The sequence below is a fragment of the Pseudozyma hubeiensis genome (genome assembly GCF_000403515.1).
Source record: "Pseudozyma hubeiensis SY62 DNA, scaffold: PHS45, whole genome shotgun sequence".
NCBI classification, from domain to species: Eukaryota; Fungi; Basidiomycota; class Ustilaginomycetes; order Ustilaginales; family Ustilaginaceae; genus Pseudozyma; species Pseudozyma hubeiensis.
This window is the reverse complement of record NW_012133827.1, coordinates 989,512-1,015,520: the sequence shown is the minus strand read 5'-3', so window position 1 is coordinate 1,015,520 and position 26,009 is coordinate 989,512. Positions and strand designations below refer to the sequence as shown.

Sequence of the window (26,009 nt, the reverse complement as noted above, 5' to 3'; positions counted from 1 at the left end):
AAATGCGGGGATGTGTTGAAGATGGTGGTAGGGTGGTGACCACGGCGCCCCGACCTGAAGCGACTTGAGTGACGAGGACGGGACGATGAAGGAGGTTGACGGACATGCAAACGACACACGAGGAGATTACCCGCCGCGGGCTCTGCTCTGCCGTACCTTCCTCCACCCGCCTTCGTCTCCCAGAGTAGGCTTTGCAGCATGCAGAAACTCCGCCCTGGTTGTCCTGACATCGGCTTGGCGCACGCGTCATTCTTTCACACCGCGGTCAGAAGCTGAAATTTTTGGGCAACGTGCATTTCCGCCGCGTTGCATCGCTTCGTTGTGTGGAAGCACACGGCGAATCGAGAGACTCTGCCGGCATGAAGCTCGAGTATTTTCCCCACAAAATTAGGCTATTGGCCCCGGCCGTCGGTAGCTCTTTTTCCATGTGAAATGGGTTCTAACGATACTCAGGTGGTCAGGACAACACAATCTGCCGGAGACCAAGCATACGACAAGCGCGAGCTCGTTCACTGTCTTCCCGGCAGAGACCGGGAGGGGACGATACTGAGGAGGCGCATATCATGTTCATAAGGCAAGCTTGCCAATCATCACGGTCAGCTCCGAGCTTGCATGAGAAAACCGCAACAGACGCGGTTGGTGGCCGTCAATGGCGATCTGAAGCTCGTCGAGAAAGTAGCATGCTCGATGACCGAAGCGACGACTAACCTCTCACACCACCTCACAGGCGCAGGAGGACAAGCACAATTCGCTGGATCCTGGTGACTGAGATGGCTGCTCAGGGGCGGAACAGCACGGCGGAGCCTATGCCTTGCTCCGTCATGCTTACATAAGCCAGAAGTTTCAAAAAAGAGGTGGTCAGATCGGCGAACCGATCTGACCGGTTCCATGATTCGGGCATGCGACCCTCCAGAGGAGAGACGCGGGAGGGCGTCGGCGGTAGGACAAATCGGGTGGCCGTGCAAGCCCACCGACCCCCTCTCTCCAGCCCTCATGCGTGAGCGAGAGTGGAAATGCCAAGGTCTATGGAACGGGAGGGAGTCAATCACGATGATCGGCAAGGAAAGAAGAGTAACAGAAGACGATGCAAAGGGAAAGAGATGGTTGACAAGGTCAGCAAATTGTTGCTTCTGCATTGCGCGGCTCGATCCCGACATCGAAAGACGAGCCTAGAGGCTGGGCAGCAGGTCATCGGTCGTAGGTGCTGATGCTCGAGCGACCGTTTCCATGCGTGCCATGCCAGTAGATCCCATAGGTCGATGTCGAAGCGAGCTTGGGGTATAGGAGTGAGATACGAACAAGTATGAGGAAGAATAGCTGACACGCCGGTTCCGCTCAGGAATATATACTCTCCCTTCTCATTTCGCAAGAGTGTCTTGCGCGTAGGCTCGACTTCGACTCTAGACGCGGATATTTCTCTCGAGCGCGATCTGCAATTTCGAGTTTGGAGGGCCGTTCAAACCCAATCCGCGCTCTCGTCTCAAGCGCCAGACCACATTCGTATCACGGCGAGGTGTGTTGACGTCCGTACGTCTCACTGCATGCTCATGCTCTGACCGATAGCACACAAAAAGGCTGCATACGCATCGGCGCCGCTTTTTGATAATTTGATTGAGCAAGCAAGCGAACACAAAGGAAAAGATCTTGCTCCTGCTTCGCCCGGGTGCTTTCAAATTGCAGATGACCGACCGGATCCAGAGCGACCTGAGGCTTCGAGCCGAGGCGGCAGCATGTCGATCGGCAATGCAAAGAAGGCGGGAGAAGCAAGGGAGTGGGTGCCAAAAATTGCCAGGCCGTCATGGTGACAGCAAGGACGTGCAATATAGGTAATTTGCAATCAGCAATAAGCTTTTCCTCGGTAAAGACCTCACTGGATAAAGCGCTCGCCTCACTATATGGATGCGCAGAAATCGTTGCCAGTCGAGCAAGGGAGTTCAGATACGTGCGAAGGACGGAGGGAGGAAGAAGCGGAAGCAATACGGAATGGTCAGCGGCTGAAGAGCAAGGCGATGCGGAACCAGTGCCTACATCAGACATTCATCGACGAATGATGCTGCTGTGCTATTGCTTGCAGAGCAGGCGACGATTTGATGAAGATGCGGCGAGGCTGGGGTTCGGGATGATACTCACGAAAATGGATGAGGAACAGAAGGAAGGAGGCGCGGTGAGGGCGAGACTAAATCGCATGTGCCGCTCGCTGCTCGCATCCCGACTCAGCCAAAGACGCGTGGAGGCGGCCCGTGCCGTCGATCCTTCCATCCAGCGAGTTCTTCGAAAAGGCGATCATTCGAGTCGCAAAACACCGGGCTATGTTAGAGCCTATCTGTGTGCTGGCCGGCTAGTGTGTCTAATTGCTACGGATCCGAAAAACGAAATCTTCCCACGCTCGAATTCCCATAACAACATCTCAAAGCGCAGTGCAACCGCATTTCCAAGTGGACCCTCAGATTCGAGCCCGCGCCTGGAAACTCGGTTGGATTGTCGGCGCAAGGAATAGTGCCTCCAGGCCGCGGTCCGTGAAGGAGGGAGATTTTTGAGGTTGCGAAGCCAGTCAATGTTGGTCGGAGGGGAGATTTCAGCTTCGAGAGCTGTCCAGCGGCTGCTGCTGCTGGGAAAGTTTTGAGGCAGCAGGCTGCTTCGCGGCTGTCGATGGCTGGTGAATTGAGCGCGCGAGGTTGGCAGGCGAGCCACTGGCTGTGAGCGTGAGCGCTGGTTACCTTCTCGTATCCTTTCTCCTTCACGCTCCTCGTCACCATCAAGACTAACCATCACATATCGCCCAACATGTCTCTCGTTCCCCCCGACCCGTCGCAGAACTTCGCCTTCATCTTGCGGTGAGCATCCAACCAACCTCAGCGTATACGGCGGTGTATCCTTCGGCAGTATCGATGATCAGCATTTAGTATGGGCAAAGCAAGCAGGCAGCATGTCGATCAACAACATTTTCACCACAACAGTCGCCATAGCAGTAGCACCGGCTGGGCATCCAACATTGCAGAGAGACTTGCAGAAATGGCGCAGCGCTGGTGGAACACGAGATTTCAATGAAGCCTAAGCTCCGATAGGCTCGACTGAACAGCTACATCGCGCAAAAGGGACGACCGATCACGAACGACTGCAGAGGAGGAGAGCGCAGGAAGCATTCGACGCGAGCGTGCAGCTGCATCGGTTATTTCGTCAACGTTGGGAGCTCTAAGGTCGAAGATACATGCGTTGTCTGCTGGAAGCTCGGATCAGGAGAAGCTCGTGTTGCAGTCTTGAGGTACAAACCTTTTGCTCGCAACATCCACGAGCTTCAGACTGCTTCGTGCGAATCCGGACGGGTCACATGACGGACGTTATGCAGACAGCAGATAATGGGATGTCTCGACATTCGACTCGCCTGTCATCCCGTTCAGCGCAGCGCTTCGAATCGCCAGCACATCACTCTAGTCCCGCTCGCCTCGACACAATCACTCAGCTCTCGCTTTCATCACATGCATGCTGCCCTGCATTTCAATCCCTTCGAACTTGCTGATCATCGAGTTGCTCATCGATCCGCCCAAGCTCCGACTCCGCTCAGACTGAATACTGACCCTTTCCCACATCCCTCTTCACCCTCGCAGTCTGCTCAACACCAACGTTGACGGCAAGATCAAGGTCCAGTACGCCCTCACCCAGATCAAGGGTGTCGGTCGCCGATACGCCAACATTGTTTGCAAGAAGGCCGATATCGACCTCGGCAAGCGTGCTGGTGAGCTCAACTCTGATGAGCTCGAGCGCATCGTGACCATCCTGCAGAACCCCGCCGAGTTCAAGATCCCCGCATGGTTCCTCAACAGGCAGCGCGACATTGTTGACGGCAAGAGCAGCCAGCTCCTGTCGAACAACATCGACTCGAAGCTGCGTGACGACCTGGAGCGCTTGAAGAAGATCAAGGCCCACCGTGGTATCCGTCACTACCTCGGCCTGCGTGTCCGTGGTCAGCACACCAAGACCACCGGTCGTCGTGGTCGCACTGTTGCCAACAAGAAGAAGTAAACGGATCGTCGTACACCTGGTCTTCTTCTCCCTTGTTTCCCTGCAGCATTCTTCCATTCTTGTCTCATTCTTCGCATCGTCATGATGTTGTAACATTCTCACAGTCTCTCGACCGTCCGGGCAGCAGGGGGCTGTCCAGTCGGTTCTTCATAGTCACATACGGTGTAGAAACGCACCTTTGGTCTCATCCATCGGCGCTGCCGTACTGTCCATCCATGCTCATCATTCCCCCTACCAAAAATTCTCAAGTGATTGGCCTCGTGCCAGGATATCGAAGCGATGTTGTTGCGTGCTGTCATGCTGCCGTGTGTTTTCTGTTCTCCGCTTGTCGTTTCACACCGACTTGAGTACGATATCGCCGCTGCTCTGACACTGTTTCTCAGCCCGCTCAGCGGCTGCCGGTGAGTGAATTGATAGCGTTCCTCCTGCTCAAGAATGTCTTGAAAGGAGCCGAGTGCATTCCCACTATGCTTTGTTTGCAGTGATTGGAGAGAGACTCTTTGTTGTGGTCGATTGCACAGCGCTGCTGGTCATCAATGCACAAAAAGCATGGCGGGTGGTGATGATTCACGACCTTAGCGACGGCAAACGAGGGTTGTCTCATCCGAGCAAGTCAGAATTTTGACCGAAAGCGCCGCTTAGCCGCGTTGACTGATTGGTTGAATCGAAAATCAGATTCGACGACGGGCTTGGGGATCAGAAAGTCCGCTTTGCCGGCTTTCCAAAAGGCGCCACGTACATGCCGCGCTCTGTGTGATCGTTTGATCCTTCTTACTTCTATCCTGCCTGCTCAGCTCTTCTATTAATCGAATCAGAGCAGACTGCAACTGTCAATGAGAGGACGACTATCTGATAGTGCTGCATGCTTCGTCTTGATTTGCCGAGTGGGAAGATGGTCTCCTTCCGAGTGACGGTTAGGCAAGCTTTCTTGGCTCTTGATAAAAAAGTCGAAAATCGCGGTCGCGCCCAGTTCTTCTGAAAAATCAGAGCAGAACAGCAGACGGCGTTCCGAATAGGAAGGAAAAGGCAAGAGATAACTTGGCAGAGGCGGAAGGCGACCGACCACACACGAGCTTCGGCGGGCGCATTATTTCTTGAACGCTGATTTGTTTGTGCAATCTTCCTCCGCAGTCGCCGCACAATTGTGATCATCCGTCAACCTCCACCCTCATCCCTCTTCCTACATCATCAAATCAGCATTGCGGCGCTGCCCCCTCTGCCCGCCCTATTCGCCACCAAAACAGGCCGTTGATCTACGTTTACGAACGAAGACAAGGTCCTACCGCCTTCTGCCCGCGCCAGCAGGTGTCGAGCTCAAGTAATTAATTCCGATCGCTACCTATCGATCACACCAGGATCTCCCCCTATCGCTTGCTTTATCTCGAGGAGCAAGATCATCGCAACAGGTCACCACGTCGCATCTTTTGTCGAGCAGCACGCAACGAACGCATCGTAGCGGTACCGGTAGCCATCCAGCCCACCTTGATCAGGACGTCCAGTCACGAACAGCGACTCATATCGACTGCAGATTTCCTTCAGCAGCATCACAGGGGATTCAGTCTTGCAACTACCCTGCAACAGCCGCCAACAACAGCACCAGCGCATCTGCATCTGCCTCTGCTTCCGAATCCGAGAGCCCTGAACTTGATTCTTCGAACAAGCAGCATCTTGGTCATTTTCCAACTTCGGCGCCATCTCCTAGAGTCATGAGCGACCGAGCGGTTCCAGCGGTAGAGGAGGAGGTCGACTACGAGGGTCTCGGTGACAATGTTCCACTCCACATCAACATGATCGCGGGCTCCCTGGCAGGTATCAGCGAGCACGCTGCCATGTATCCTGTCGACGTGATTCGAACACGAATGCAGGTTCTCTCAGCGACGCCTGCCGCCACCTACACGGGCGTGATACAGGCGTTCAACCGGATCAGCAGCGTCGAAGGTATGCGCACGCTTTGGCGTGGTGTAGCAAGCGTCATCATGGGAGCAGGCCCAGCGCACGCCGTCTACTTTGGCACATACGAGACCGTCAAGGAAGCAACAGGCGGGAATCGGGAAGGTCATCAATTCGCCAGCACAGCCTTCGCGGGCGCTTCCGCCACCATCGCCGCCGACGCCTTCATGAACCCGTTCGACGTCATCAAGCAACGCATGCAGATGCACGGCTCACAACATCGTACCGTAATGCAGTGCGCATCCACCGTGTACAAGCAGGAGGGTCTGCGTGCGTTCTACGTCTCGTACCCGACCACGCTCACCATGACGGTTCCCTTCACAGCGGTGCAGTTCTCCGTGTACGAGTGGGCCAAGAAGGTGCTCAACCCTTCCGAGACCTATTCACCCATGACGCACGTTTCCGCAGGTGCCTTCTCCGGAGCCGTAGCAGCCGCCGTCACCAACCCGCTCGATGTGGCAAAGACGCTCTTGCAGACACGAGGTAGCAGCACCGACGCGCAGATTCGAAACGCTTCCGGCATGTTTGAGGCGTTCAAGATCATCAACGCACGCGAAGGGCTCAAGGGTTTCGCACGTGGACTCTCGCCACGAGTGTTGACGTTTATGCCGTCGAACGCGCTGTGCTGGTTGTCGTACGAAGGGTTCCGATTCTTCCTCAACGAGCAGGCCAAGGCTTCGGTCTGAAGGAGCAGCCCTGTTGCGAACGACCCGGTCCGCTCTTCATCCACGCCCCCCTTTCTTCGTTCATTAGATGTTTGCATTTGTTCACACTCACCTTCGGAGCAGATCGCGGTCCGACACACACACACACATCAAGGCATGCCCTGAAAACTCAAACTCAGAGATCCGTTCCTTCCTTGGTCGATCTCTCCTTCCTACCCCATCATGTTAATACCGCGCGCAAAATCGCACACATGTACTCTGTCCGTTTTTACCAGCAACAATCTGAATTTGTCGTCTCAGTCACTGTCAATATGCTCGAAGTTCGAATGAATGAGCTGCGATCGAGGATGGCGCAGGTGATTAGAGGTGATTGCTAAAAGTACAGATGCAAGGCTGGGAGAAAGGAAGCCCGTGAATGCTGGGTGAAGTGGAACGTCTCATCGCCGCCCACCAGACCTACCCAAATACTGATTGCCGAGGTTGGATATAGCGTCGACCATGAATGTCCCTCTTGGCCAAGGGATCGAGGTATTCGTACCCGGTATTGATAGATTCAAGCTCGCCGGGTTGAGATTCGCTAATCCAGCTGCACCGGCTGCCATACCACCAGCACCGCCAGATTGAGCCACGGAAGCCTTCCTCGCTCTCGCCGTCGTCTGTGCCGCTGCTACGATCTCGTTGATGTTCGTCTCTACAACTAGACCGCCTTGGATGACCTCGTTGAGAATGGCGTGCACTTCGTCAAAGTGAAAGATGAGGTCGAGCTCGCAGACGTTTTCAAAACACCGGTCGAGACTTTCAACAAACACCTGGATGAGATCCAAGATGCCCAGCTCGGACTCGCTCGAGTCGACGACAAAGACGAAGTACAGCGTAGCGTAGTGTCGGTAAATCACGCGGAGTTGATCCGAAGAGGAGGACGAGGATGATGATGAGGACGAGTAAGAAGGATCCTTTTCGGTTTTGGACTTGTTCAGCGACGAGGAGAATCCAACTGCATCGGCAGGCGGGGGGAGGAGTGCGGTGAGCTCGGTTGCGTCGAGAAAGTTGCAGACGCCTTCGGGTCGTTTCGAGACGAGACGGAAGATCTCTTTGATGAGCGCTTGTTGGCGCGAGGCGGGGAGCTGGGTGTAGAACTTTGTGAGCCGTGGTTTGCCGTGGTTGTTGACGATGAGCGCGGCTCGTATTGTCATCTTGGCGGCGAGCGACCAGAGCCGTGTTAGTATAGTCTGAGACGCTGATCAGAGAAGGAGAGAGAAAGAGAGACAGAAACAGAGAGACAGAGAGAGTGGAGGGAAAAAGAGAGCGGTCGAGACCCTAGTTTTTGGATTCAGCGTCTGTGCGTGCTTCGTGCTCGTGGATAATTCCAAACGTCAATTTGATTGGGCCTTGCAGCTTCTTCTTGCTATCAGAAAGCTCTATTGTCCTCCGCCTCCCCCTCCTTTCCCCACCACCAACACCATCAATCCCATCCAGATCTCGCCCCATCCTCTCCAGGATCCGATCACAGGACCACTCCTCCGTCAAGATGGGCTTCCGCAGCGGCTTTGTCATCTCCTCGACCTCCTTCCTCTTCGGTGTCATCTTCATCGCTTCGATCTACGACTTCCCTCTGCTTTACTTCTCCAACCTTTCCGATTCCGCCATCGAAGCTGCCGAACGCTTCTACCTTTCCGTCTTCAATGCACCTCTCGCCGTCACCGCTCTGCTTCACGGCATGATGGGACTTGGAGTCATCGGTCTGATCGCCAAGCTGCATCGATGGAACGAAATGGCAAAGTACTTTGACGGAGGATCGCTCGCCCTCTTCATGGGTGCCATCTGCATGTACCTCGGTGTAGCCGTACCCAACCTGCGATTGATCGCGGATCCCACCAACGAAAAGCTCGTCTGGAACTCGGCCATCGCGACCCAGCGTCAATCCCAGCTCGAGGCGTTCAACAAGGGAGAGAGCGATTTCAAGCCCAGCGACGGCCCAATGACCCAAGACGAAAAAGTCGCCGCCATCAGAATCGTCAGCGCAAGCAACACCATCTGCATCGTCCTCCTCGTCGGTGTACTCGTCCTCCAGATCAGCGAATGGTACCTCGAAAGACAGGACGCCGTCGAGGCAGAGAAGAAGAGGAGACAGCAGGCAAAGGAGCTCGCAGACGCCAAAAAGGCAAAGTAGACAGTCAACAGCCATCACCATTTCCTCGCTCCACACCTTCACGACGCTCTTCAGGATCAAACGACTCGCCCTCCGACAAGTTGATCGTTAGACGTCCTCTCACATCATCTCATCTCTCTCCCAATTCTTCTCGCTCGCTCATATCTGTACTCTTACACCCTCTGTAAATGCGCATACATCAGGAACACCTCAACACCTTGCTTCCAGCCAATCAGCCTGTGCCCTACAGCGTGTCGATCAACCAGGCTTGAAGGCTTGGAAAAGAGACTTTTGAATTCATTCTGAAAACAAGACACAACTGACATCATCTACAACAGCGCAAATGCATCAAGCGTAGAGGTCGTCATCACCGGCATCGTCGTTGCCGAATGCTGCACCTCCGCCACTTCCACCCGCACCGCCAGCACCGCCCGTCTGCCCTGGGTTCTGACCCTCTGGGAAGCGGAACGAAGTACCGAACGAACGCGCCGATTGCAAGTTCTGCGCAAACAGCTCGTATCGGCGAATGTCGCCGTCCGAGACTGACCTGCGTGCGAAGCGCATCGCCTCCTCAAAGTGGGCCCGGGTGATCTCCGGGACGGGGTCGTCCTCCTCCTCCTCGGCAGCAGCGCCTGCCGTGACGTCCTCCTCCATCTTGACCTCGCCTTCGCCAGCGTTGGCCTCCTTCTTCTCGATACGCTCGCGCTCGCGCTTGATGTCGGCCTCGATCGATTCGCGGATGGCGAGCTTGGCAGCACGCTGGCAGATCTCGGCAAGATCGGCACCAGAGAATCCGTGTGTGTGCTTGGCAAGGAAGGTAAGGTCGACGTCCTCGGCGATGGGCGACTTCTTGAGCGTCGCCTTGAGAATCGACAGACGCGATGGCTCGTCGGGCAGAGGAATGTAGATCAGCTGGTCCAGACGACCGGGGCGCAGGATGGCAGGGTCGATCTGGTCGGGTCGGTTGGTAGCACCAATGATGAAGACATTCTTACGCGAGCTGACACCGTCCATCTCGGTAAGAATCTGGTTGATGACACGGTCACCGGCTCCTCCACCGTCTCCCGACGACGAACCTCGCGACTTGGCGATGGCGTCCAACTCGTCGAAGAACATGACACACGGGGCGGCGGCACGCGCCTTGTCAAAGACGTCTCGCACGTTGGCCTCGGACTCACCGAACCACATGGTGAGCAGCTCGGGACCTTTGATCGAGATGAAGTTGGCCTGGCACTCGTTGGCGATGGCCTTGGCGAGCAGCGTCTTACCGGTACCAGGAGGTCCGTAGAAGAGGACACCCTTCGAAGGTGCCATGCCGTACTTGAGGAACTTTTCTGGGTGCTCGACGGGGTACGACACAGTCTCCTGCAGCTCCTGCTTGACCTTGTCGAGACCACCGATGTCCTTCCAGGTGGTGGTGGGCACCTCGACGACGGTCTCGCGGAGGGCCGAAGGGTTGGACACGCCAAGAGCGAAGCGGAAGTTTTCCATGGTGACGCCGAGCGAGTCGAGCACCTCGGCATCGATCGTGTCCTCGTCGAGGTCGATCAGATCCATCTTTTCGCGGATCTGCTGCATGGCGGCTTCGGAACAGAGCGCAGCCACATCGGAACCGACGTAACCGTGCGTTTCGGCGGCAATCTGTTCGAGGTCTACGTCTTCGGCCAACTTCATGTTCTTGGTGTGGATGCGCAGGATCTCGAGACGTCCAGTGGGGTCGGGAATGCCGATGTCGACTTCGCGGTCGAATCGGCCGAATCGTCGGAGGGCGGGGTCGATGGAGTTGGGTCGGTTGGTGGCAGCCATGACCACAATGTTGGAGCGAGCCTTGAGACCGTCCATGAGGGTGAGAAGCTGCGAGACGACACGTCGCTCGACCTCGCCGTTGGTCTTTTCACGCTTGGGTGCGATACTGTCGATCTCGTCGATGAAGATGATGGCGGGGCTGTTCTTCTCGGCCTCCTCGAACGCCTTGCGCAGGTTCGACTCGGACTCTCCGGCCATCTTGGACATGATCTCGGGACCGTTAATCAGGAAGAAGAAGGCGCCGGTCTCGTTGGCGACGGCACGCGCCATGAGCGTCTTACCGGTACCGGGGGGACCGTACATGAGCACACCACGAGGAGGCTTGATACCGATCGACTTGAAGAGCTGCGGGTGGCGCAGCGGCAGCTCGACCATCTCGCGGATCTGAGCCATCTGCTTTCGGCAGCCACCAATGTCGTCGTAGCCGACATCCGAGAGGTTGGCCTCCTCGTCCTCGCGCTTGACGGGTTCGCCTTCGGTGTGGATGACGGTGTCCTGCGCAACGATACAGAATTCGGCAGGGTCGGTCTCGATGACCTTGAACTCGACGGCTCGCATACCACCGCGTACCGTGAAAGTGTCGCCCTTACGGACGGGGCGGTAGGCCTCGAGGAAGTAGGGCTTAAGGTAGACGTCAAAGATGTTTCCGGTGAGACCCTCGACGCTGTCGTCGAAGGGGAGTACGTGAATGCGCTTGCCGTACTTGATGTCGTGGCAGGCGTGAACAGAGACAAGGTCACCGAGCTTGACGCGCAGGTTGTTGCGGGCGACCTTGTTGAGGCGGATCTTGGAGTCTTCGGTGTTCTCATCAGAGAGACAGATCAGCACAGTGTCTCTGCGCTTCTTGCCCCTGATCAAGATCGTATCACCGCGGAAGAGTCCGAGCTCGTCCATCTTGGCCGCCGACAGACATGCTACCGAGTTGTCATCCGTGGTGGACTCCTCGATGAAGAGTCTGTTGGGAGACTTCTTGGTGCGTAGAATGGCGGTCGCGACCTCCTCTTTGTCGTCGGCGGGCGCCGGCTTGGGCGGGTTGGAAGGGGCGGGATCCGACATGATTCAACAGGTTGATGGTGTTGAGGCAAGTGGAAGAAGCGTGGAGACAAGTGTTGAAGTGGAGGGCCGGCTGAGTTCTTGTGGCGCCAGACCGCCGCTACTGTGCGCAGTTCACATGCCACGCAAGCTCGATCACTGACGCGGCTCAGCTCAGCTGGCTCGAGCGCTGTGCCGTGTCCAGTCTCCGATTTTCAGAATTTGATCAATCTGGTGATGTAACATCCTGAGTCGAAGGAATTAAATAGTGAACTTCAAAAGGACCCGCAGCACGTTGCTGAACCTCTCGACGTCTTAACGATGCATCCCGTCATCACGAAGTGTAAACTTATCGTCGACGGCTTAGCTGCAGAGCATTTAGTATCGGTCAGACGTTGTGGGAATCGGATACCAAACGGCTCAGCCACAGACGATGACTACCTCTTCAACCTGCGAGATGCATCGGACCAGCACCCACAGAGATGACCGGAAGCGATGTATGGTTACTTTGCACTCTCCAAGATTGTTGCTTGCAGCCGCCGAGCTCGCTTCACGTGTACTAGATGTACTCAATTGAATGGCTAGCCATCGTCCCCTTGCTATGATCACAGGTGCCTCTCTTGGCAAGATTACGATCGGAAGCTTGCGCATGTGAATTGGATGTGCGCTCACTTCATTTCAAAAAAATGCGCGGAATCGTCTCACATTCAGACCTGTTGATCGCACAGCTGTCTGAAAAGAGAGTGTGTCGATGTTGAGCGCTGTGTTGTACCTTTGTATCCGCCCCTCACCGAACTTGTCGATCTTCGGCAAGAGTGACAATTGTTCACATCCTTGAGTCAGTCCCTACGATGCGAAGCGAAATGTGTCTATTGAATTTTTGGAAGTTGCACGGCTGATCATCAATCCTTCCTGTCGTTGAGGTTGTGCATGGGCAGACTAGAGCCATCCTTGGACCCGGACAGAGCCGAGCTGCCATTTGCGGAGGAGCTGCTGGCGAGCTTGGCAGCCTCGGCCTGCTTGTTCTTGCCGAATGCATAGACGAGACCAGCGAAGAATCCAACCGAAATGGCGCTGACGCTCGAGAGCGTGACGGGAGGGTCGTGGAAGAAGACCATACCGCTGAGCGCTACGGGAAGCTTGTTGAGGGCACCCACCATGCTGTAGGTGGTGCTCGAAGTGGCACGAATACACCAGGCGGTTGTGTAGCTGATCATGATAGCGCAAGTACCTGAGAAAACGATGGCCGAGATAAGCTTGGTCTGCTTGTCGTCCGGGAAGTTCTTGTGCAAGTTGGCGGCCGACCAGTCCTCGACGAGGAACGACATGAGGAACAGGACGGGGATGCTGAGGAAATTGTTGTAGAACATGGTGTCCCAGTCCTTGAAGCCGGTGACCTTGATGCGTTTGCGCATGAGCAAGACGTAGGAGGCACTGCAGATGCAGTTGAGCGCCATCCACAGGTAGCCGCTCGAGAGAAGACCGTAGCCCTGGAAGCCCTCAATGACGTCGTTGGCCGAGGCGCTCTGGAACTGAGCGTTTATCGCGTCCTTTTCTGCCTTGAGGGGGTCAAAGGCAGGAACGAGAGCACCCGTGACGGGATCCTTGGCCATGCCACTGGCGATGGAATCCGGAGTGTGGGGCATCGAGAGGTTGCCGATAGCAAAGACGTTCGAGATGTCGGACCAGGCTGCGATGACGGATGAAAGAACCATGAGAAGGAAACTGCACAGAATGACCCGGGTGACACGGCCGCCGAACCACATGACCTCTCCGTAGGCGATCAAGATGATGGTGAGGTTCTTGAAGATGGTGTAGACGGAAATGTTGAGGTGCTGGAGCGCCTTGCTGCCGGTCCAGATGACAAAGACGAGCATGGTGCTGAGCGGCATCCAGTTCCAGGCATCTTTCGAATTGAGGCCACGAAGCTGGATGAGACCAGCGCGCTCGGCGATCCAGACACAGGCGACGCCGACGGTGGACTGGATGAGGAGAACGAGGAGGTTCATGTTGAAGCCGGCGCCCGAGACGGTAAACTTGTTGACGACCGTCATGGTGATACTGGCCGCACAGTAGCTGAGGATGGGTGCCAACGCCGCGATACCGACAGCAGGCTTTTCCGAGTCGTGGCGAAGAGCCTTGGCGCCCATGCGCACGTCTTCGCGATCGTCGCTGGAGCTGCCGTTGAGGAAAGGAGCGCGATCATTCTCTGATGGACTCGCCGGGCGTGTGATGTCAGGCGTTTGGTTGCTTGCGCCGTGTGGAAGCTCGACTCGCGTCTCTTGAGGAGCAAAGAAGGATCTGTTGCCGGAGGACATGGCGCCGAGAGGAGTGCAGTCCGACGTTACGATCTTCGTCGGTCGAGAGGATGGTGGTGAGAAGGGAGGCTGATACGGTCGTGTTCGCAGCCGAGAAGAAAGGTGTTGCTTGGGAGACCAACACTAAAATTTTGTGCTGTCGACGTGCGGATCGACACAAGCGCGTGGCGGATCCAAACTGGAGCGGACGTGGGCAAGGAGTGTATTGTTGTCGTCTGCTAAGCGGCGGCAGAAGAGGCAATCGTTGCCAATGAATAACGGTCGTACGGTACTGATCCTGTGTGATAGCGTCGGAGTCGAAGGAGGTGCAGGGACGGGAAGGCAGTTTCCGAGAAGCTTTGAATTCGCGTGGTGTTGACGTGCAGTCAGTGTGTAAGTCAATTGAGCCGTGCTGCTAACTCGCTCACTCTCGGCGGGCTTGCGGAGGGATCAACTGATAGGTGGTCGAGGCATGGCACGCTTGGCTCTTGGACCCTAAGAGTAACACACACTCACCGGCAGCGGCCATCTTGTGCGCCTCTGCGGCTTGCATCAATTTTCGATCAATCGGCTCGGCGAGCTTTTGACCCAGATCAGCTTGGGAAGAGCGCGCGGTTGTTGGCCTTCGCCGAGAGTGATGCAGGCACTGCAGCCGAGCCACTTTAAATTGCTCAACTTCGTCCGGCGACAAACCATTCTAGGAGTTCCGGAAATTACGACATGTCGACCTAACATTGATCTTCTGCAACTGGCTCATGCGACGTGGCCAGAAGTCGCGGATTTGCGGCGGCGCTTCGATGTGAGTCCCGTCCGAGAACGGCTATGCTGTCTGGTGCATTTCCAGCTTCTCTTGACAGTTCGAGCACGCACCTCCTAGCTCTAAATTTGAGAACTTCAAGGTGACAGTTGCTCTGCGAACGGGCCCTTGCCTCCTCTCTCTCTTCACCGTCACTACCGTCCTTACAAGTTTGTTTCCTCTTCGCATACGCAGCACGTCAGCAACATGTCGACTGGAACTTTCGACGCCAACAAGGCGCAAAATTTGCCCGAGATCGAGAAGCAAATGGCAGTTCGATGTGTCGAGCACGCTCAGACCTACTGGAATCTCTTGGAGAAGATCAAGCCTTCGACGCTTCGCTTGACCAAGATTGATGACGAGATGTACGAAGACTTTCAGGCCTCGTTCCCAGAGTTTGCTGAGTCTGGTGACCCCAAGTCGGTGCTCAAGATCGACGAAGAGGCTATGAAGAGCCCCGCCGGCAAGGAAAAGTGGAGACTCTTCATCAACAAGTACGAGAACAAGGTCGCCGACTTCAACTTTGGCACCTTGATCCGCACCGATGCGTCCGACGAGTACACTCAGTTCAACACCACCTTTGGTACGTGTTCACAGCCCACGTCTTACTCTCGAAACATCTCTCTGACATTTCCTGACCTTTGACCTCTCAACTTCTGTTCATGCCTCATTCACGGACCTGCCGTACTTTCCTTTCCTACACCTTTCTCCGACATCTGCTTTCCTGCCTGCATCGCTTTCACTCTGGAACAGTCACGCGGCTTCAATTCTACGTATACGAGATCGCACGTTGCCGCCGCGGCCTCAACGACTGGGTCTACGAAAAGGCGCAGAAGGAAGCAGCCAAGGAGAAGGCCAAGAAGGCCGAGTCTGCTGCCAAGTGAAGCATGATTACTCAGATCGCAACCCGAAAAAAGCATTGCACACATCATTAGTGGCCTTCTTTTGTCAAGGCCGCTACTATCGAAATACCATACATCAACTCCCATCCAACCGGTGCAGGCGCAGCCTGTACATTTGCGTTTGTCACACAGAGGCATGCCTCGCAGGTCCCGGCTTGATCGTGCTCTGCCCATGGAGTCATCTGGAAGTCGACCAATATAATGCAGCGTGCATGCAGGGAGGCGATGCTTGACATTTCCGATCAAGAACGCCCCTTGCCCGATGAAAGTGAGATGCGGAGAGAAGGATGAGCAAAGTTTTTCTTATCATGTTAGACTCTACAAATTTTTCTCATCTTTCTTTCCCACTTATTTAATCAAGGGTCGAAAGAGCGGGGAATTCATTTGCCGAGCAGCGGTGGTGGGGAAGGCAAAATCGTCAAACCCAAGCAAACCTCTGGTTGCGGCGACAAGGTCTCGCTTCGGCCTAAATGCGAGCAGCACCGACGAACCCTATCCCGCAGAAGCGGTCTCAGCCACTACAGAAACAAGCAGTTCGCCGGCCATTGCGATGGTCGGAGGTTCCACCGTGCCAACCAACCTTCTTAAGCAGGCCTGCTTGCTAGGTTTCCACCTGCTCGCTTTCCCCTCATCTTCTCGTCGAGTCGTCTCCTCTCAGCCAGGTGGATAGCCACAAGATCAGCATGTCATCAACACACCGCGTCTCGATGCGGGTTCTCAGAGCGGCTCGGAGTAACCTGGTTGCCCCCACGAATCCTAGCCGCCGATTCTTGGCCTCTTCAGCCCGTCGACAGGCCAGCTCAAGCACACAGAATCCTTCCGTAGCCCAAGGCTCGACATCCAGTGCTTCCAGCACGCGCAACTTGGTGCTTGGCCTCCTCGCCATCGGTTTCGGTGCCAATGCCTTCTATCTCTCGCGACAAAGCGGTGCTAGGGACAAGAAAAACTCCAGCAAGATCAGCCTAGACGGCCCCAAGGCAGCAAAACCCATCGCAGGCTATCCTTACGACGATCCTCAGCTTCCATTCTCCTACGGCAGCAAAGAGGACTTCGAAGCAGCCATCGAGGAGCTCAAAGCCTACTTTACCTCACAAGGCGAAGACTGGGACGATCATGTCACCACTGACGATGACGAACTCGAGCGACGTGGTATCGACGAGAATGGCCACCGCAGCTCGTCCGAGGGCACCAAGCCTTCGGTCGCAGTATACGTGCGCGATACTCCGGATGTTCAGGCGGTGGTCCGCATCGCAAACAAGTACCACATGCCCATCGTACCCTTCTCCGGCGGTACAAGTCTCGAGGGTCACTACGTAGCACCTTTTGCCGGCATCTCGATCGACATGAGCAGGATGGACAAGGTGCTGGCATTCCACCCTGAAGACGGCGACATGGTGGTGCAGGCAGGTATCGGATGGGAGACAATCAACCAGTACTGCGATAAGAATGGCAACCAACTCTTCTTCCCTCTCGACCCTGGTCCGGGCGCCACCATCGGCGGTATGATTGGGACCGGATGTTCGGGCACCAACGCCGTGCGCTACGGTACCGCAAGAGGCGAGCACTTCCTCGATATGAAGGTGGTGCTTGCCAACGGTGAGGTCATTTCCACTCGCGGCGGAGGTCGTGCGAGAAAGAGCTCGGCGGGTTTCGACATTGGCAAGATCATCGTGGGCGCCGAAGGTACGCTCGGTATCGTCACAGAAGCGACGTTGCGACTCGCACCCAAGATGCCCGCCGATGCCGTCGCCGTCGCGAGCTTCCCTAACGTCGAAGCGGCGTCGCAGACCGTCAACGAGATCCTATTGTCGGGCATCCCAGTACAGTGCATCGAGCTGCTCGACTACAAGATGATCCAAACCATCAACCAGTCGAACCTGTGCGGTCGTTCGTACGACGAGAAGGATTCGCTCTTCTTCAAGCTGAGCGGTGGTGAAGCGGCTGTCGCGGAAGCCAAGGAAGCCATCACACGAGCCGCGGTCAAGTTTGGCGCCAAGAAGGAGAGCGTGGTGTTTGAAACCGACAAGCAGAGCGCGGCCAAGATCTGGGAGGGCAGGAAGGCGGCTCTGTGGGCAGTGGCAGCGACGAACGATGCACCAGGTTTCAAGGTGTGGACCACGGACGTGTGCGTTCCCATCTCGGCGTTGCCTCGACTGGTAAGAGAATCGCAGCAGGACTTCCAAGAGTCCGGACTTACAGGTACTGCGATCGTCGGCCATGCAGGAGATGGAAACTTCCACGCCCTCATCCCCTTCAACGCCCACGACGAAGAACAGACGCGCATCACCACCGAGGTCGTTGGAAGGTTGTGCGAACGTGCGCAGAAGCTCGAGGGCACCTGCACGGGCGAACACGGCGTCGGCATGGGCAAGATCGAGTTCCTCGAAAAGGAGCTCCCCGCCGGCACGATCCGTCTCATGAAGGCGATCAAGTTGGCCTTTGATCCCAAAATGCTGCTCAACCCGGGCAAGCTCTACCCGACCCCTGAGTTCACCGCTTCACACTAGTTTGCAGTTCAGCTTTCAATGCATTGAAGTATCACCCACCATTGTCCCCCATGCCGAGAGAGAATTGCAAGGGAGTGTGCCGACAGACGAGCGCCTGAGCGGAATCGAGCCGGACAAAGGGGGTGTTAGGTTGCAAAAGCGCAGCGGCAGCTTCTTCGGCGTCGACGTCTGTATCCGGATGTCAATTGCCGCGATATTCTACAGTGTACACTTGCTGCGTCATGTGTTGCTTGGCACTCGATGGGCTGTGCATGCAAACGTCGCTCCCGGCCCATTGATTGCGATCACTTGCAGATCGTGTCATGACTTTAACTCAACTCTGTGCGTAGTCGGACGGAACTTTGTGTGGTTTGCTTGCAACGAGGCTTCGAGAAGAAGCATGGGAAGCGCATCGAAGGACCCGCGTGCCACGGGTTGGCAGCCGGCAAGTCTATATCGCATCTCGCCAAAATAGGTTGCAGCACCTGTCCATTGGATGGGAAGGGAGCGTGCGGTGGGGCGGCACTCAGACCCTGGGCTCAAGGGAGAGAAAAGGTAGACTTCTGACCTCGCATCCTTGCCGTTCGAGAGGCAGCCCTCTCGTGCCGGGCGCGGTTTCGCTGCAGCTTTACAAGTTGAATTTGTAGTCTTGCCCAGATTGTAATCTGTCCTGAAATTCATTTTAGCTGCAAGCAATTTGAAACTTTCCCTCATCATGCATGCTGCAGGCAAAAAAAGAGCTGAGCGCTTGTGTTGTGGAGTTTCTCTTTGCAAGCCTAAGGAGCGGATGGCCCAAGAGCCGCTCTGTCCACTTTTGGATTGCGTCTCCGCTCTTGCTTACTCTGTGTGTGAGAGACTTATCCGCAACACAGCCCACAGCTCTAGATTGCTGCGTCCTTTATCGTGCACAATCGCTTGTGTTGCTCGCTCACCACCATCACTCCTCATCCATCGCTACATCCACCCAAACGCTCCAACGTATCCATATCAGCTTGCTCGATTCTCTGCAAGTTCTGACACCTCACGCATCGTCATCGCAAACACACACGAAAACTCTCACCACCTGCACATTTCTTCAAGATGGTAAGTTCCGCAACGAGATGACGACAAAGCATCAAAGGCAGTCCGACCGAGAGGCCCAATCGCTGTCGTCCGATCAATATCTGCTGCCAGTCGACGACCCGACATACTGACGATTCATGTCCATTTTCATTGCCTCTCTTCGCGTTTCAACTCGTCCGCTATCGTCCGATCTCGACCATCCCTCGCAACAGGGTTCCTGCATGTCCAGTCCTTCCGATGGGAAGAAGATGAAGCGCACCGACACCAACCCGGGCAAGAACAACACCGAGCTGCACCGAACCACCTCCTCCTACCAGGGCTCCGTCGCCGACGGAATGAGGTACTCTGACCGCGCTGCCAACGCCGAGCGCGAACGTCTCACCGCCTCGCAGCTTCACAAGTCCAAGACGCTCGAGGAGAGGATCAAGCAGGCCGAGAGAGAAAACAAGAACAGGCACTAAGCTTCGAAGGTCCCGGTAACTCGCGCCCGACAGCTTCTTATACCATGCCTCAACATCTGGAGATAATGAACGGTGTCCACGACATGCCGAATACGGTATCCCAGATATGCTCTCTTCCTCTTCAATTCGGTCTGTTCGAGATGTCCATGCGCGCAGTGGACATGCTCTCCAGCGCTCGAAGCATCTCGATCTTTAGGAACACCAGCGATATTTTCCCTTTGATAACCATTCGCCCCGCGAAAGACTTGATTTCTTTCTTATTCCCCATCTTGTTCTGTCTCAGCAATCAAAGAACTTTATCCTTAGAACACGACGATGTGATCGGATAGTTGGGTGTTAGGAGGTACAGCGATATCTAGGAGGAGACGACGTCGATGATGATCTTTCCGACAAACTTTCCCGATCCTTGCAGCTGGAACGCCTTCTTGGCGTGCGACCAGTCGGAAACCTGATCTTCGATGACGAGCGGATCGAGTGGGTTTCTCTTGGACGTTCCTCGTTGGACATTCTGCTCTGCCTGTTGGTGAGCGTCGAGATACTGTTGGAACAGCCTGTAGCTTCCACAGACGACGCCCTGGACGTTGGCCTGCGAATACAGCACTGCCTTTGCGAAATCCGGCAAACCCTCATCTACCTTCTCAGACGATTTGTAATCATCCATATACCCAACGATCCATACTGAGCCGTAGGATTTGGTCGCGAGTAGAGCCTTGGTCAGGGTCGAGCCACCGGCGATCTCGATCGTGTGATCTACACCTTGACCACGCGGGGTGAGGGATTTGACGGTCTCCCACCACCTTGTGTCGGAGGTGTAGTTGATGCAATCTTGGGTGGGGACACCGAGGGATTGGACGAGACGGAGTTTTTCGTCGCTGCTGGAGATGACGATGGGACGGGCACCGGTGACGAGCGCTAGCTGAAGCGCTGCGATCGATACTCCTCCCGTTCCTTCGACCAGCAGAGTCTGACCCGGTTGCAAGGTGTTGCCCGCATGACCGAAGAGACAGTGGAACGCCGTCAGTCCAGCCACAGGTAGCGAGGCAGCCTGCCTGAAGCTCAGATGGTCCGGAATGGGAAGCACATTGTACTGATCTAAAACAACGTGCTTAGCTAGCACTCCATCGATACCGCCACCGAGAGCACGAGTTTGCATCTCGTTGCCGAGTTTGCCGTGGATCCAGTCAGAGGTGAGGTGCGTGACTACACGGTCTCCGCTTCTGACGGTGCTGACAGCCGATCCAGTTGCCAGGACAATGCCGGAAGCGTCGGAACCCGGGATCAAGCCGGACGGCGGCGTCGTGGGAGCAGGATATGTGCCCGTTGCTATCTGGTAGTCCCGAGCATTGAGTGATACTGCATGCACCTCCACGAGCACCTCTGTCGGACCGAGTTCGGAAGGCAGCGGGACGTCCGAGTCCAGGACAAGGCCATCGAGGCTCTTGTCGAAGCTGCGCAGCTTGTACGCCTGAGTCTGTTGCGGTATCGACATCCTTCGGCGGGCGACAAGGTTTGGTTTCGGAGGGACGTTGCGATCTCGTCTCAAACCTAGGGTGAAGGTCTCAAAGGTCCAAACAGAGTGGTGGACGGTGCAGTCAGCTAGCTACCTTTCCGCCGAATCCGCTCCAGTTCTTCGGAAGAAACGACCTTCTCGATCCAATCACAAAGAGTAGTCCAAAGTGTATTGCCGTTAGAAGCAGAATGACTTCACCCTCCACTCAAAATCCGCTGCCGGCTAAACATCGTGCTTCAGACAAAATCATCAACGTCGCCCTGAAAAAAGCACCATTCCAAATCAAGGTCTCAAAACTCTTCTCAAACTTCGACACTCTGCTCATGTGTTGACGGGCAAGGACAGGCTCAGATGATTCGGCAAAGCAAGACAACTCGTATTGGAAGATGGTGACGCACTCACTGGCCCGCCGCACCACCGCGGCCACCACGAGCGCCACCGCGAGGAGCTGGAGCACCGCGGCCACGACCAGCCCCTCCACCTCGTCCACCACGGCCGCGAGGACCGTTCGCGAACGCACCGGGGACAGCGGGCTGCTGAGGCTGCTGAGGCTGCGGGCGAGGAGGGCGAGCACCACCACGGGCAGGACCATGGCCATTTCCGTTGGTCGGCGGTCGAATTCCGAGAGCAGCCATGATCGGGTTGATCTCTTCCACCTGCTGTGACGAGGCTGCCGTTCGCGTAGGCTTGTGCGCACCGCTGGCGACTCCGGAGAAGGCCACATCTTGAGAGACAGGAGCGTGGCGCTGCTGAGGTCGCTGCAGGATCTGCGTGCTGCCGCCTCGACCATTCTGAGCGCCCGCGGAGGGGGTAAAGTGGTTCACCGGCCTGTAGGCACTGTTGCCCGCACCGTAACCATGAGCACCGTTGCCGTTGCTCTGCGCACTGCCCGTGCCGCCGATCGGGCCTAGCGTCCTCTCGAGAGCGTTGCCGACCGAAGCACTCGTGTCGCTCGCGCCGGTAGTGCCGGCACAGACGAACTGAGGCTGCGTCAAGTTGAGCACGCTGACAAAGGAGACGGTGGCGCCCTTGTAAGGAGCACATCGATCGCCGAGCGTGGTGCCGCTGAGGAAAGGCACGTCAAACACCACCTCGAGCGAGTTGCTGTTGATGCCGACAACAACACCGCGCGCCGAGAGCGGAACATTGCCGCTGTCTTGCACCATGATGACACGGTCACCGAGCTCGAACCTCTGCGCTTGCAGACGGAAAGGAGCGTGGCTGGGCTTGAGAAGCGCGGTGCGCGGGATACCCTTGATGAAGACGCGCTTGACTTGGCTGGCAGCGCCAATGGCAGTTCGCGTGTCGACGAGACGTGCGGTGAATGCCTCGATGTTCTGCACCGTCTCCTTCGACAGCTGCTCGGCGTACAAAGGCACGGTCTCGAGGTCGCGAACACCCTTGGCCTTGATCCAGTCCTTGAGCTGCGCCATCTTTTCGTCGACGACCGACTCGTCCCAGATCTGCGTGGCTCGCGTGATGTCGACATTGGACCTCTGGCTGAGCATGTTGGCGATCTCGGGGAAGGTCTGCACGTACTCCTTGACGAGCTCGAGCGTCTTCTCAGAGAACTCCCATCCGGCGGCCGACTTGCGCGAGTATCCGAGCACCTTCTCACCCTTGGCCTCGAACTTGAGTCGGAGACCCACATTGACCTTCTGATCCTTCCATGCGAGCATCATGCTCGATGTGAGCTTGGCCAGAGCGAGGGAGGTGATGCCGCACCTTTTGGCGACTTGGTAAGAAGGGAAGTAGTTGACGCGAGCACGCTTGCTCACGAGATCGCGAAGATAAGCGTTCTCCTTGGCCTGGTTGGGGAAGAAGGCCACCTCGATGGCGAGCGAAGCGTCGGTGCTGCCGACGACGTGCGCGGGCGTACCGTAGGCGTTGGCACCCAGGAAGAAGATCCTGGTCTTGTCTGGGTACTCCTCGCGGATAGGCTTGGCAGGCGACTCGAGGAAACGAGTATCGTCGTGGACGACGTTGGAAACGGTCACCTGCACGGCCTGGTCAATCTCCTTCTTAGGGCTGTCCTCGTAGTCCTTGATAAAGGCACCGTCGTCGAGACGCTTGAGACCCTTGAGCGGACGAATGTGGACGAGCACATCGACGTCGCCGATCAGCACACCCATCCGTTTGCTGTAGTGGTACTCTGCACGCTCAGCCTTGCGTTGGAAATCCGAGAGACTGGCACCCTGATGAGGGTTGGCAATGACCTTTTGTTGACCACCGACCATACCCAATTCGTAGCGGAAGAGGTTGTCCGAGACACCAACCACGAGACCCTCGGTAAGGAAGGGCCAGTTGAGGAAGGCGCGGTTGCCGATCATGGCGGCAGCGATGGTCTCGGTCTTGGCGTCCTCGTAGGCGTTCTCGATGGTGACGACCATGCTCACGCCCTTGGACTCGGACTGGAAGATGTTGACACCGTGGTGACCGAGACGACCGTAATGGGGAAGCGTCTTGAGCGAAGGGAAACCGGCGAGGGCGCGCACGCCGAGCTCGACGCCCTGGGGGAGGCCCTTGACGAGGCGGAGGCCGTTGAGCGTGGGTAGATCGAAGTTCTTGACGTTGGCGCGGCTGTGGACGAGATCTGGGAAGGTACCGGGAAGACTCGAAGGGAAGAAGGACTCTTCCTTCTCGTTGTAGGTGAACTCGCGGCTGTGGCCGAAGCCGTTGCGCTTGCGCTCCTCGATGCCAAGGTACACTTCGCGCTTGTCGAGGGCTTCGAGCAAGCGCTTCTCGTCGATGAAGGGAATCTTGACGACAGCCTCCCAGTCCTGTTTCTTGCCGTTGAGATCGGCTTCAAAGTTCTGAGGGTAAAAGTCGATGATCGGAGAGTTGGGATCGGTCATCAGGTCGCGGAAGGCGGTGGGGATATGCTGGTTACTGAGCGCGGGAAGGACTCCCATCAGCTGATCGAACGGACGGAACGGCTTGCCGAGATCGAACTCGAACTTCATCTGGCCGACGTTCTTGAGATCCGAGATCTTGGGAGCGTAGTGGTAGTCGTAGAACCAGCCCCAAGAGGCGACGCCGTCGTAGTAGTAGTGGAGCACCCACTGAAGACCTTCGATGTAGCGGAAGGCGAGCTTGGACATGCCCTCATCGTTGTTGTAGTCGATCTCGAGCTTCTCCTTGTAATAGTCTTTCTTCCATGCGGTCATCTGAGCGTCGAGACGCTTCTTGTAGTCCTCCTCTGCATCACCTTCCTCGTCGCTGGCGGTGTCGACTTTGGCCTTGAGGTAGCGGCCGAGGACGCGGTCGACGGCGACATCCGCCTCGGACTTGGCACCCGTGGACTTCTTCCCAGCGGCGATCTCTTCGGTAGTTGCGTGCTCGTCCGAGTCATGATCCTCATCGTCGCCGTCCTCGTCGGAGGGGCCGTCGTCAGTGTCATCGTCCTCGGGAGCGATGGAGGGGAAGGACAGGGTGATGGCGGGAATCTGGGACGCAGGATCCATCTTGTTGAACGAGGCGCGCAGCTTGAGGCTGGAAGCGAGATCCTCCAGGAATCGCTTGTCCTTGTTCGGAAGGTCGGCTGGCACCATGAGCTCTTTGGGAGCGCCAGCTGGGTCGTGTCGTTGAGCCATGACGAAGGCGTGCACCTTGTCAAAAAGGTCACGCTGAGATTTGGTGAGAACGAGACCGCCCTTAGCCTTTGCTGCAGAGACGGCCTTCTGCTTCTTGGAGACTTTGGCCTTGTGGGTAGCAGTATCGCCATAGTCGCGCTCGAATTGCTCCATCTCAAAGTTGCAAAGCTCCGAGAGGACGAGCTCGAGGCGATCGGTTCGCAGAGTGCCGCTCTCGTTGAGGTAGCCACCGGCGACGGGCAGAATCTTCTTGTAGATGCCGAAGAGGAGGTCCATAGCTCCCTCGTTGATGTGTAGGCCGGGCAGATGGGGCAGGAAATCGTTGCCGACAAAGATGTTGAGCAGGATGAAATCGTCGATGATCCTTTCGAACTCGTATGGGAAAGGCAGCGAGGACCGAAGATCCTGGAACTCGAGATCGAGATACTCTCTGAAGAGGGAGAGGTGGAGCAAGAAGAAGTTTTGGGATTCAAGGCTTCCCTTGGACTTGCGACGAGGTCCGAACTGAACCTCTTCTCGGAGCAAACAGAAATGCGGGTCATGGCTGAGCAGGCCCAGCATGACGAGATCGGCATCGAGACCGTAGAGACAGTGGCGGACGTTGGGGTTGTAGCCCGGCTGGGCCTTGGAGAGACGGATGTACTCCATGATCTTGTGCTCACCCTCGCCGGGAACGTCGTGTCCCGAGAGGATGACCTGGACGTTGCGCCAGTCGGCGTCTTCGGTGATCTTCTTGGCGATAAAGTACTCGAGCTGCTGCGAGAGCTTTGCCATGAAGGGAGTACCTGGGGTGATGCAGTTGGAGTCGAAGGCCTCTTCGTCGGGCAGAACTTCGCCACGACGCTCGGCCTTCTCCTTGATCTCCTTTGCCTCCTTTGCGGTACGGAAACGACGTGAACGCTGCTGGTTCATCTTGGCTCGAGGAGCGACACCATCGACGGCGAGGAAGAAGACCTTTCTGGGTTTGATCTTGTTGAAGAGATGCTCTATATAAGCAAAGACAGCTAAAAATATCTGCGTCTCTGTTATACGGAAGGAGGCATCGCTGTCGTTGGGATGAGAGCAGTTGTGGATGATGCCGTTCATGTCGAGATAAAGGTTGTCGAATTCGGGGATCTTGTTGTCCTCGATGAGCTGACTGATGAGCGGATAGCGCTCCGACATGAAGCGGAAGAACTTGGGGATACCCATGGTTGCAATCGGATGTGCTTATGCAGCAAAGCGAACAAAACGAGCGAGGATGGAAAGAGAGATAGTCGAGAGGTCACGGACCTTGACGC

General features: G+C 56.2%; 12 protein-coding genes across 12 annotated transcripts; 7 read left to right on the top strand and 5 right to left on the bottom strand.

Moving 5' to 3' along the window:
- Positions 1 to 2,185: 2,185 nt before the first annotated feature.
- PHSY_004801 (hypothetical protein) lies at positions 2,186 to 2,497 on the top strand (the record flags this gene model as incomplete). The annotated part of the gene is made up of 1 exon (XM_012335413.1): positions 2,186 to 2,497. The coding sequence occupies one exon, from the start codon at positions 2,186 to 2,188 to the stop codon at positions 2,495 to 2,497; it is 312 nt and encodes a 103-aa protein (XP_012190803.1).
- A 287-nt stretch (positions 2,498 to 2,784) lies between these two features.
- On the top strand, positions 2,785 to 4,020 carry PHSY_004800 (SSU ribosomal protein S13P; the record flags this gene model as incomplete). The annotated part of the gene is made up of 2 exons (XM_012335412.1): positions 2,785 to 2,834; positions 3,606 to 4,020. 2 exons carry the CDS (start codon positions 2,785 to 2,787, stop codon positions 4,018 to 4,020), a joined length of 465 nt encoding a protein of 154 aa, XP_012190802.1.
- A 1,407-nt stretch (positions 4,021 to 5,427) lies between these two features.
- On the bottom strand, positions 5,428 to 5,631 carry PHSY_004799 (hypothetical protein; the record flags this gene model as incomplete). The annotated part of the gene is made up of 1 exon (XM_012335411.1): positions 5,428 to 5,631. The coding sequence occupies one exon, from the start codon at positions 5,629 to 5,631 to the stop codon at positions 5,428 to 5,430; it is 204 nt and encodes a 67-aa protein (XP_012190801.1).
- A 95-nt stretch (positions 5,632 to 5,726) lies between these two features.
- On the top strand, positions 5,727 to 6,656 carry PHSY_004798 (hypothetical protein; the record flags this gene model as incomplete). Its single annotated transcript, XM_012335410.1, has 1 exon — positions 5,727 to 6,656. One exon carries the CDS (start codon positions 5,727 to 5,729, stop codon positions 6,654 to 6,656), a length of 930 nt encoding a protein of 309 aa, XP_012190800.1.
- Positions 6,657 to 6,931: 275 nt separating this feature from the next.
- On the bottom strand, positions 6,932 to 7,828 carry PHSY_004797 (hypothetical protein; the record flags this gene model as incomplete). Its single annotated transcript, XM_012335409.1, has 2 exons — positions 6,932 to 7,008; positions 7,240 to 7,828. 2 exons carry the CDS (start codon positions 7,826 to 7,828, stop codon positions 6,932 to 6,934), a joined length of 666 nt encoding a protein of 221 aa, XP_012190799.1.
- Positions 7,829 to 8,163: 335 nt separating this feature from the next.
- Positions 8,164 to 8,805, top strand: PHSY_004796 (hypothetical protein; the record flags this gene model as incomplete). The annotated part of the gene is made up of 1 exon (XM_012335408.1): positions 8,164 to 8,805. The coding sequence occupies one exon, from the start codon at positions 8,164 to 8,166 to the stop codon at positions 8,803 to 8,805; it is 642 nt and encodes a 213-aa protein (XP_012190798.1).
- Positions 8,806 to 9,132: 327 nt separating this feature from the next.
- PHSY_004795 (cell division cycle protein 48) lies at positions 9,133 to 11,646 on the bottom strand (the record flags this gene model as incomplete). Its single annotated transcript, XM_012335407.1, has 1 exon — positions 9,133 to 11,646. One exon carries the CDS (start codon positions 11,644 to 11,646, stop codon positions 9,133 to 9,135), a length of 2,514 nt encoding a protein of 837 aa, XP_012190797.1.
- Positions 11,647 to 12,524: 878 nt separating this feature from the next.
- Positions 12,525 to 13,940, bottom strand: PHSY_004794 (GDP-mannose transporter; the record flags this gene model as incomplete). Its single annotated transcript, XM_012335406.1, has 1 exon — positions 12,525 to 13,940. One exon carries the CDS (start codon positions 13,938 to 13,940, stop codon positions 12,525 to 12,527), a length of 1,416 nt encoding a protein of 471 aa, XP_012190796.1.
- A 616-nt stretch (positions 13,941 to 14,556) lies between these two features.
- Positions 14,557 to 15,599, top strand: PHSY_004793 (hypothetical protein; the record flags this gene model as incomplete). Its single annotated transcript, XM_012335405.1, has 3 exons — positions 14,557 to 14,718; positions 14,911 to 15,298; positions 15,469 to 15,599. The coding sequence occupies 3 exons, from the start codon at positions 14,557 to 14,559 to the stop codon at positions 15,597 to 15,599; spliced, it is 681 nt and encodes a 226-aa protein (XP_012190795.1).
- A 725-nt stretch (positions 15,600 to 16,324) lies between these two features.
- Positions 16,325 to 18,124, top strand: PHSY_004792 (D-lactate dehydrogenase; the record flags this gene model as incomplete). Its single annotated transcript, XM_012335404.1, has 1 exon — positions 16,325 to 18,124. The coding sequence occupies one exon, from the start codon at positions 16,325 to 16,327 to the stop codon at positions 18,122 to 18,124; it is 1,800 nt and encodes a 599-aa protein (XP_012190794.1).
- Positions 18,125 to 19,302: 1,178 nt separating this feature from the next.
- Positions 19,303 to 19,626, top strand: PHSY_004791 (hypothetical protein; the record flags this gene model as incomplete). The annotated part of the gene is made up of 1 exon (XM_012335403.1): positions 19,303 to 19,626. The coding sequence occupies one exon, from the start codon at positions 19,303 to 19,305 to the stop codon at positions 19,624 to 19,626; it is 324 nt and encodes a 107-aa protein (XP_012190793.1).
- Positions 19,627 to 19,981: 355 nt separating this feature from the next.
- Positions 19,982 to 25,920, bottom strand: PHSY_004790 (hypothetical protein; the record flags this gene model as incomplete). The annotated part of the gene is made up of 2 exons (XM_012335402.1): positions 19,982 to 21,171; positions 21,657 to 25,920. The coding sequence occupies 2 exons, from the start codon at positions 25,918 to 25,920 to the stop codon at positions 19,982 to 19,984; spliced, it is 5,454 nt and encodes a 1,817-aa protein (XP_012190792.1).
- Positions 25,921 to 26,009: the final 89 nt, after the last annotated feature.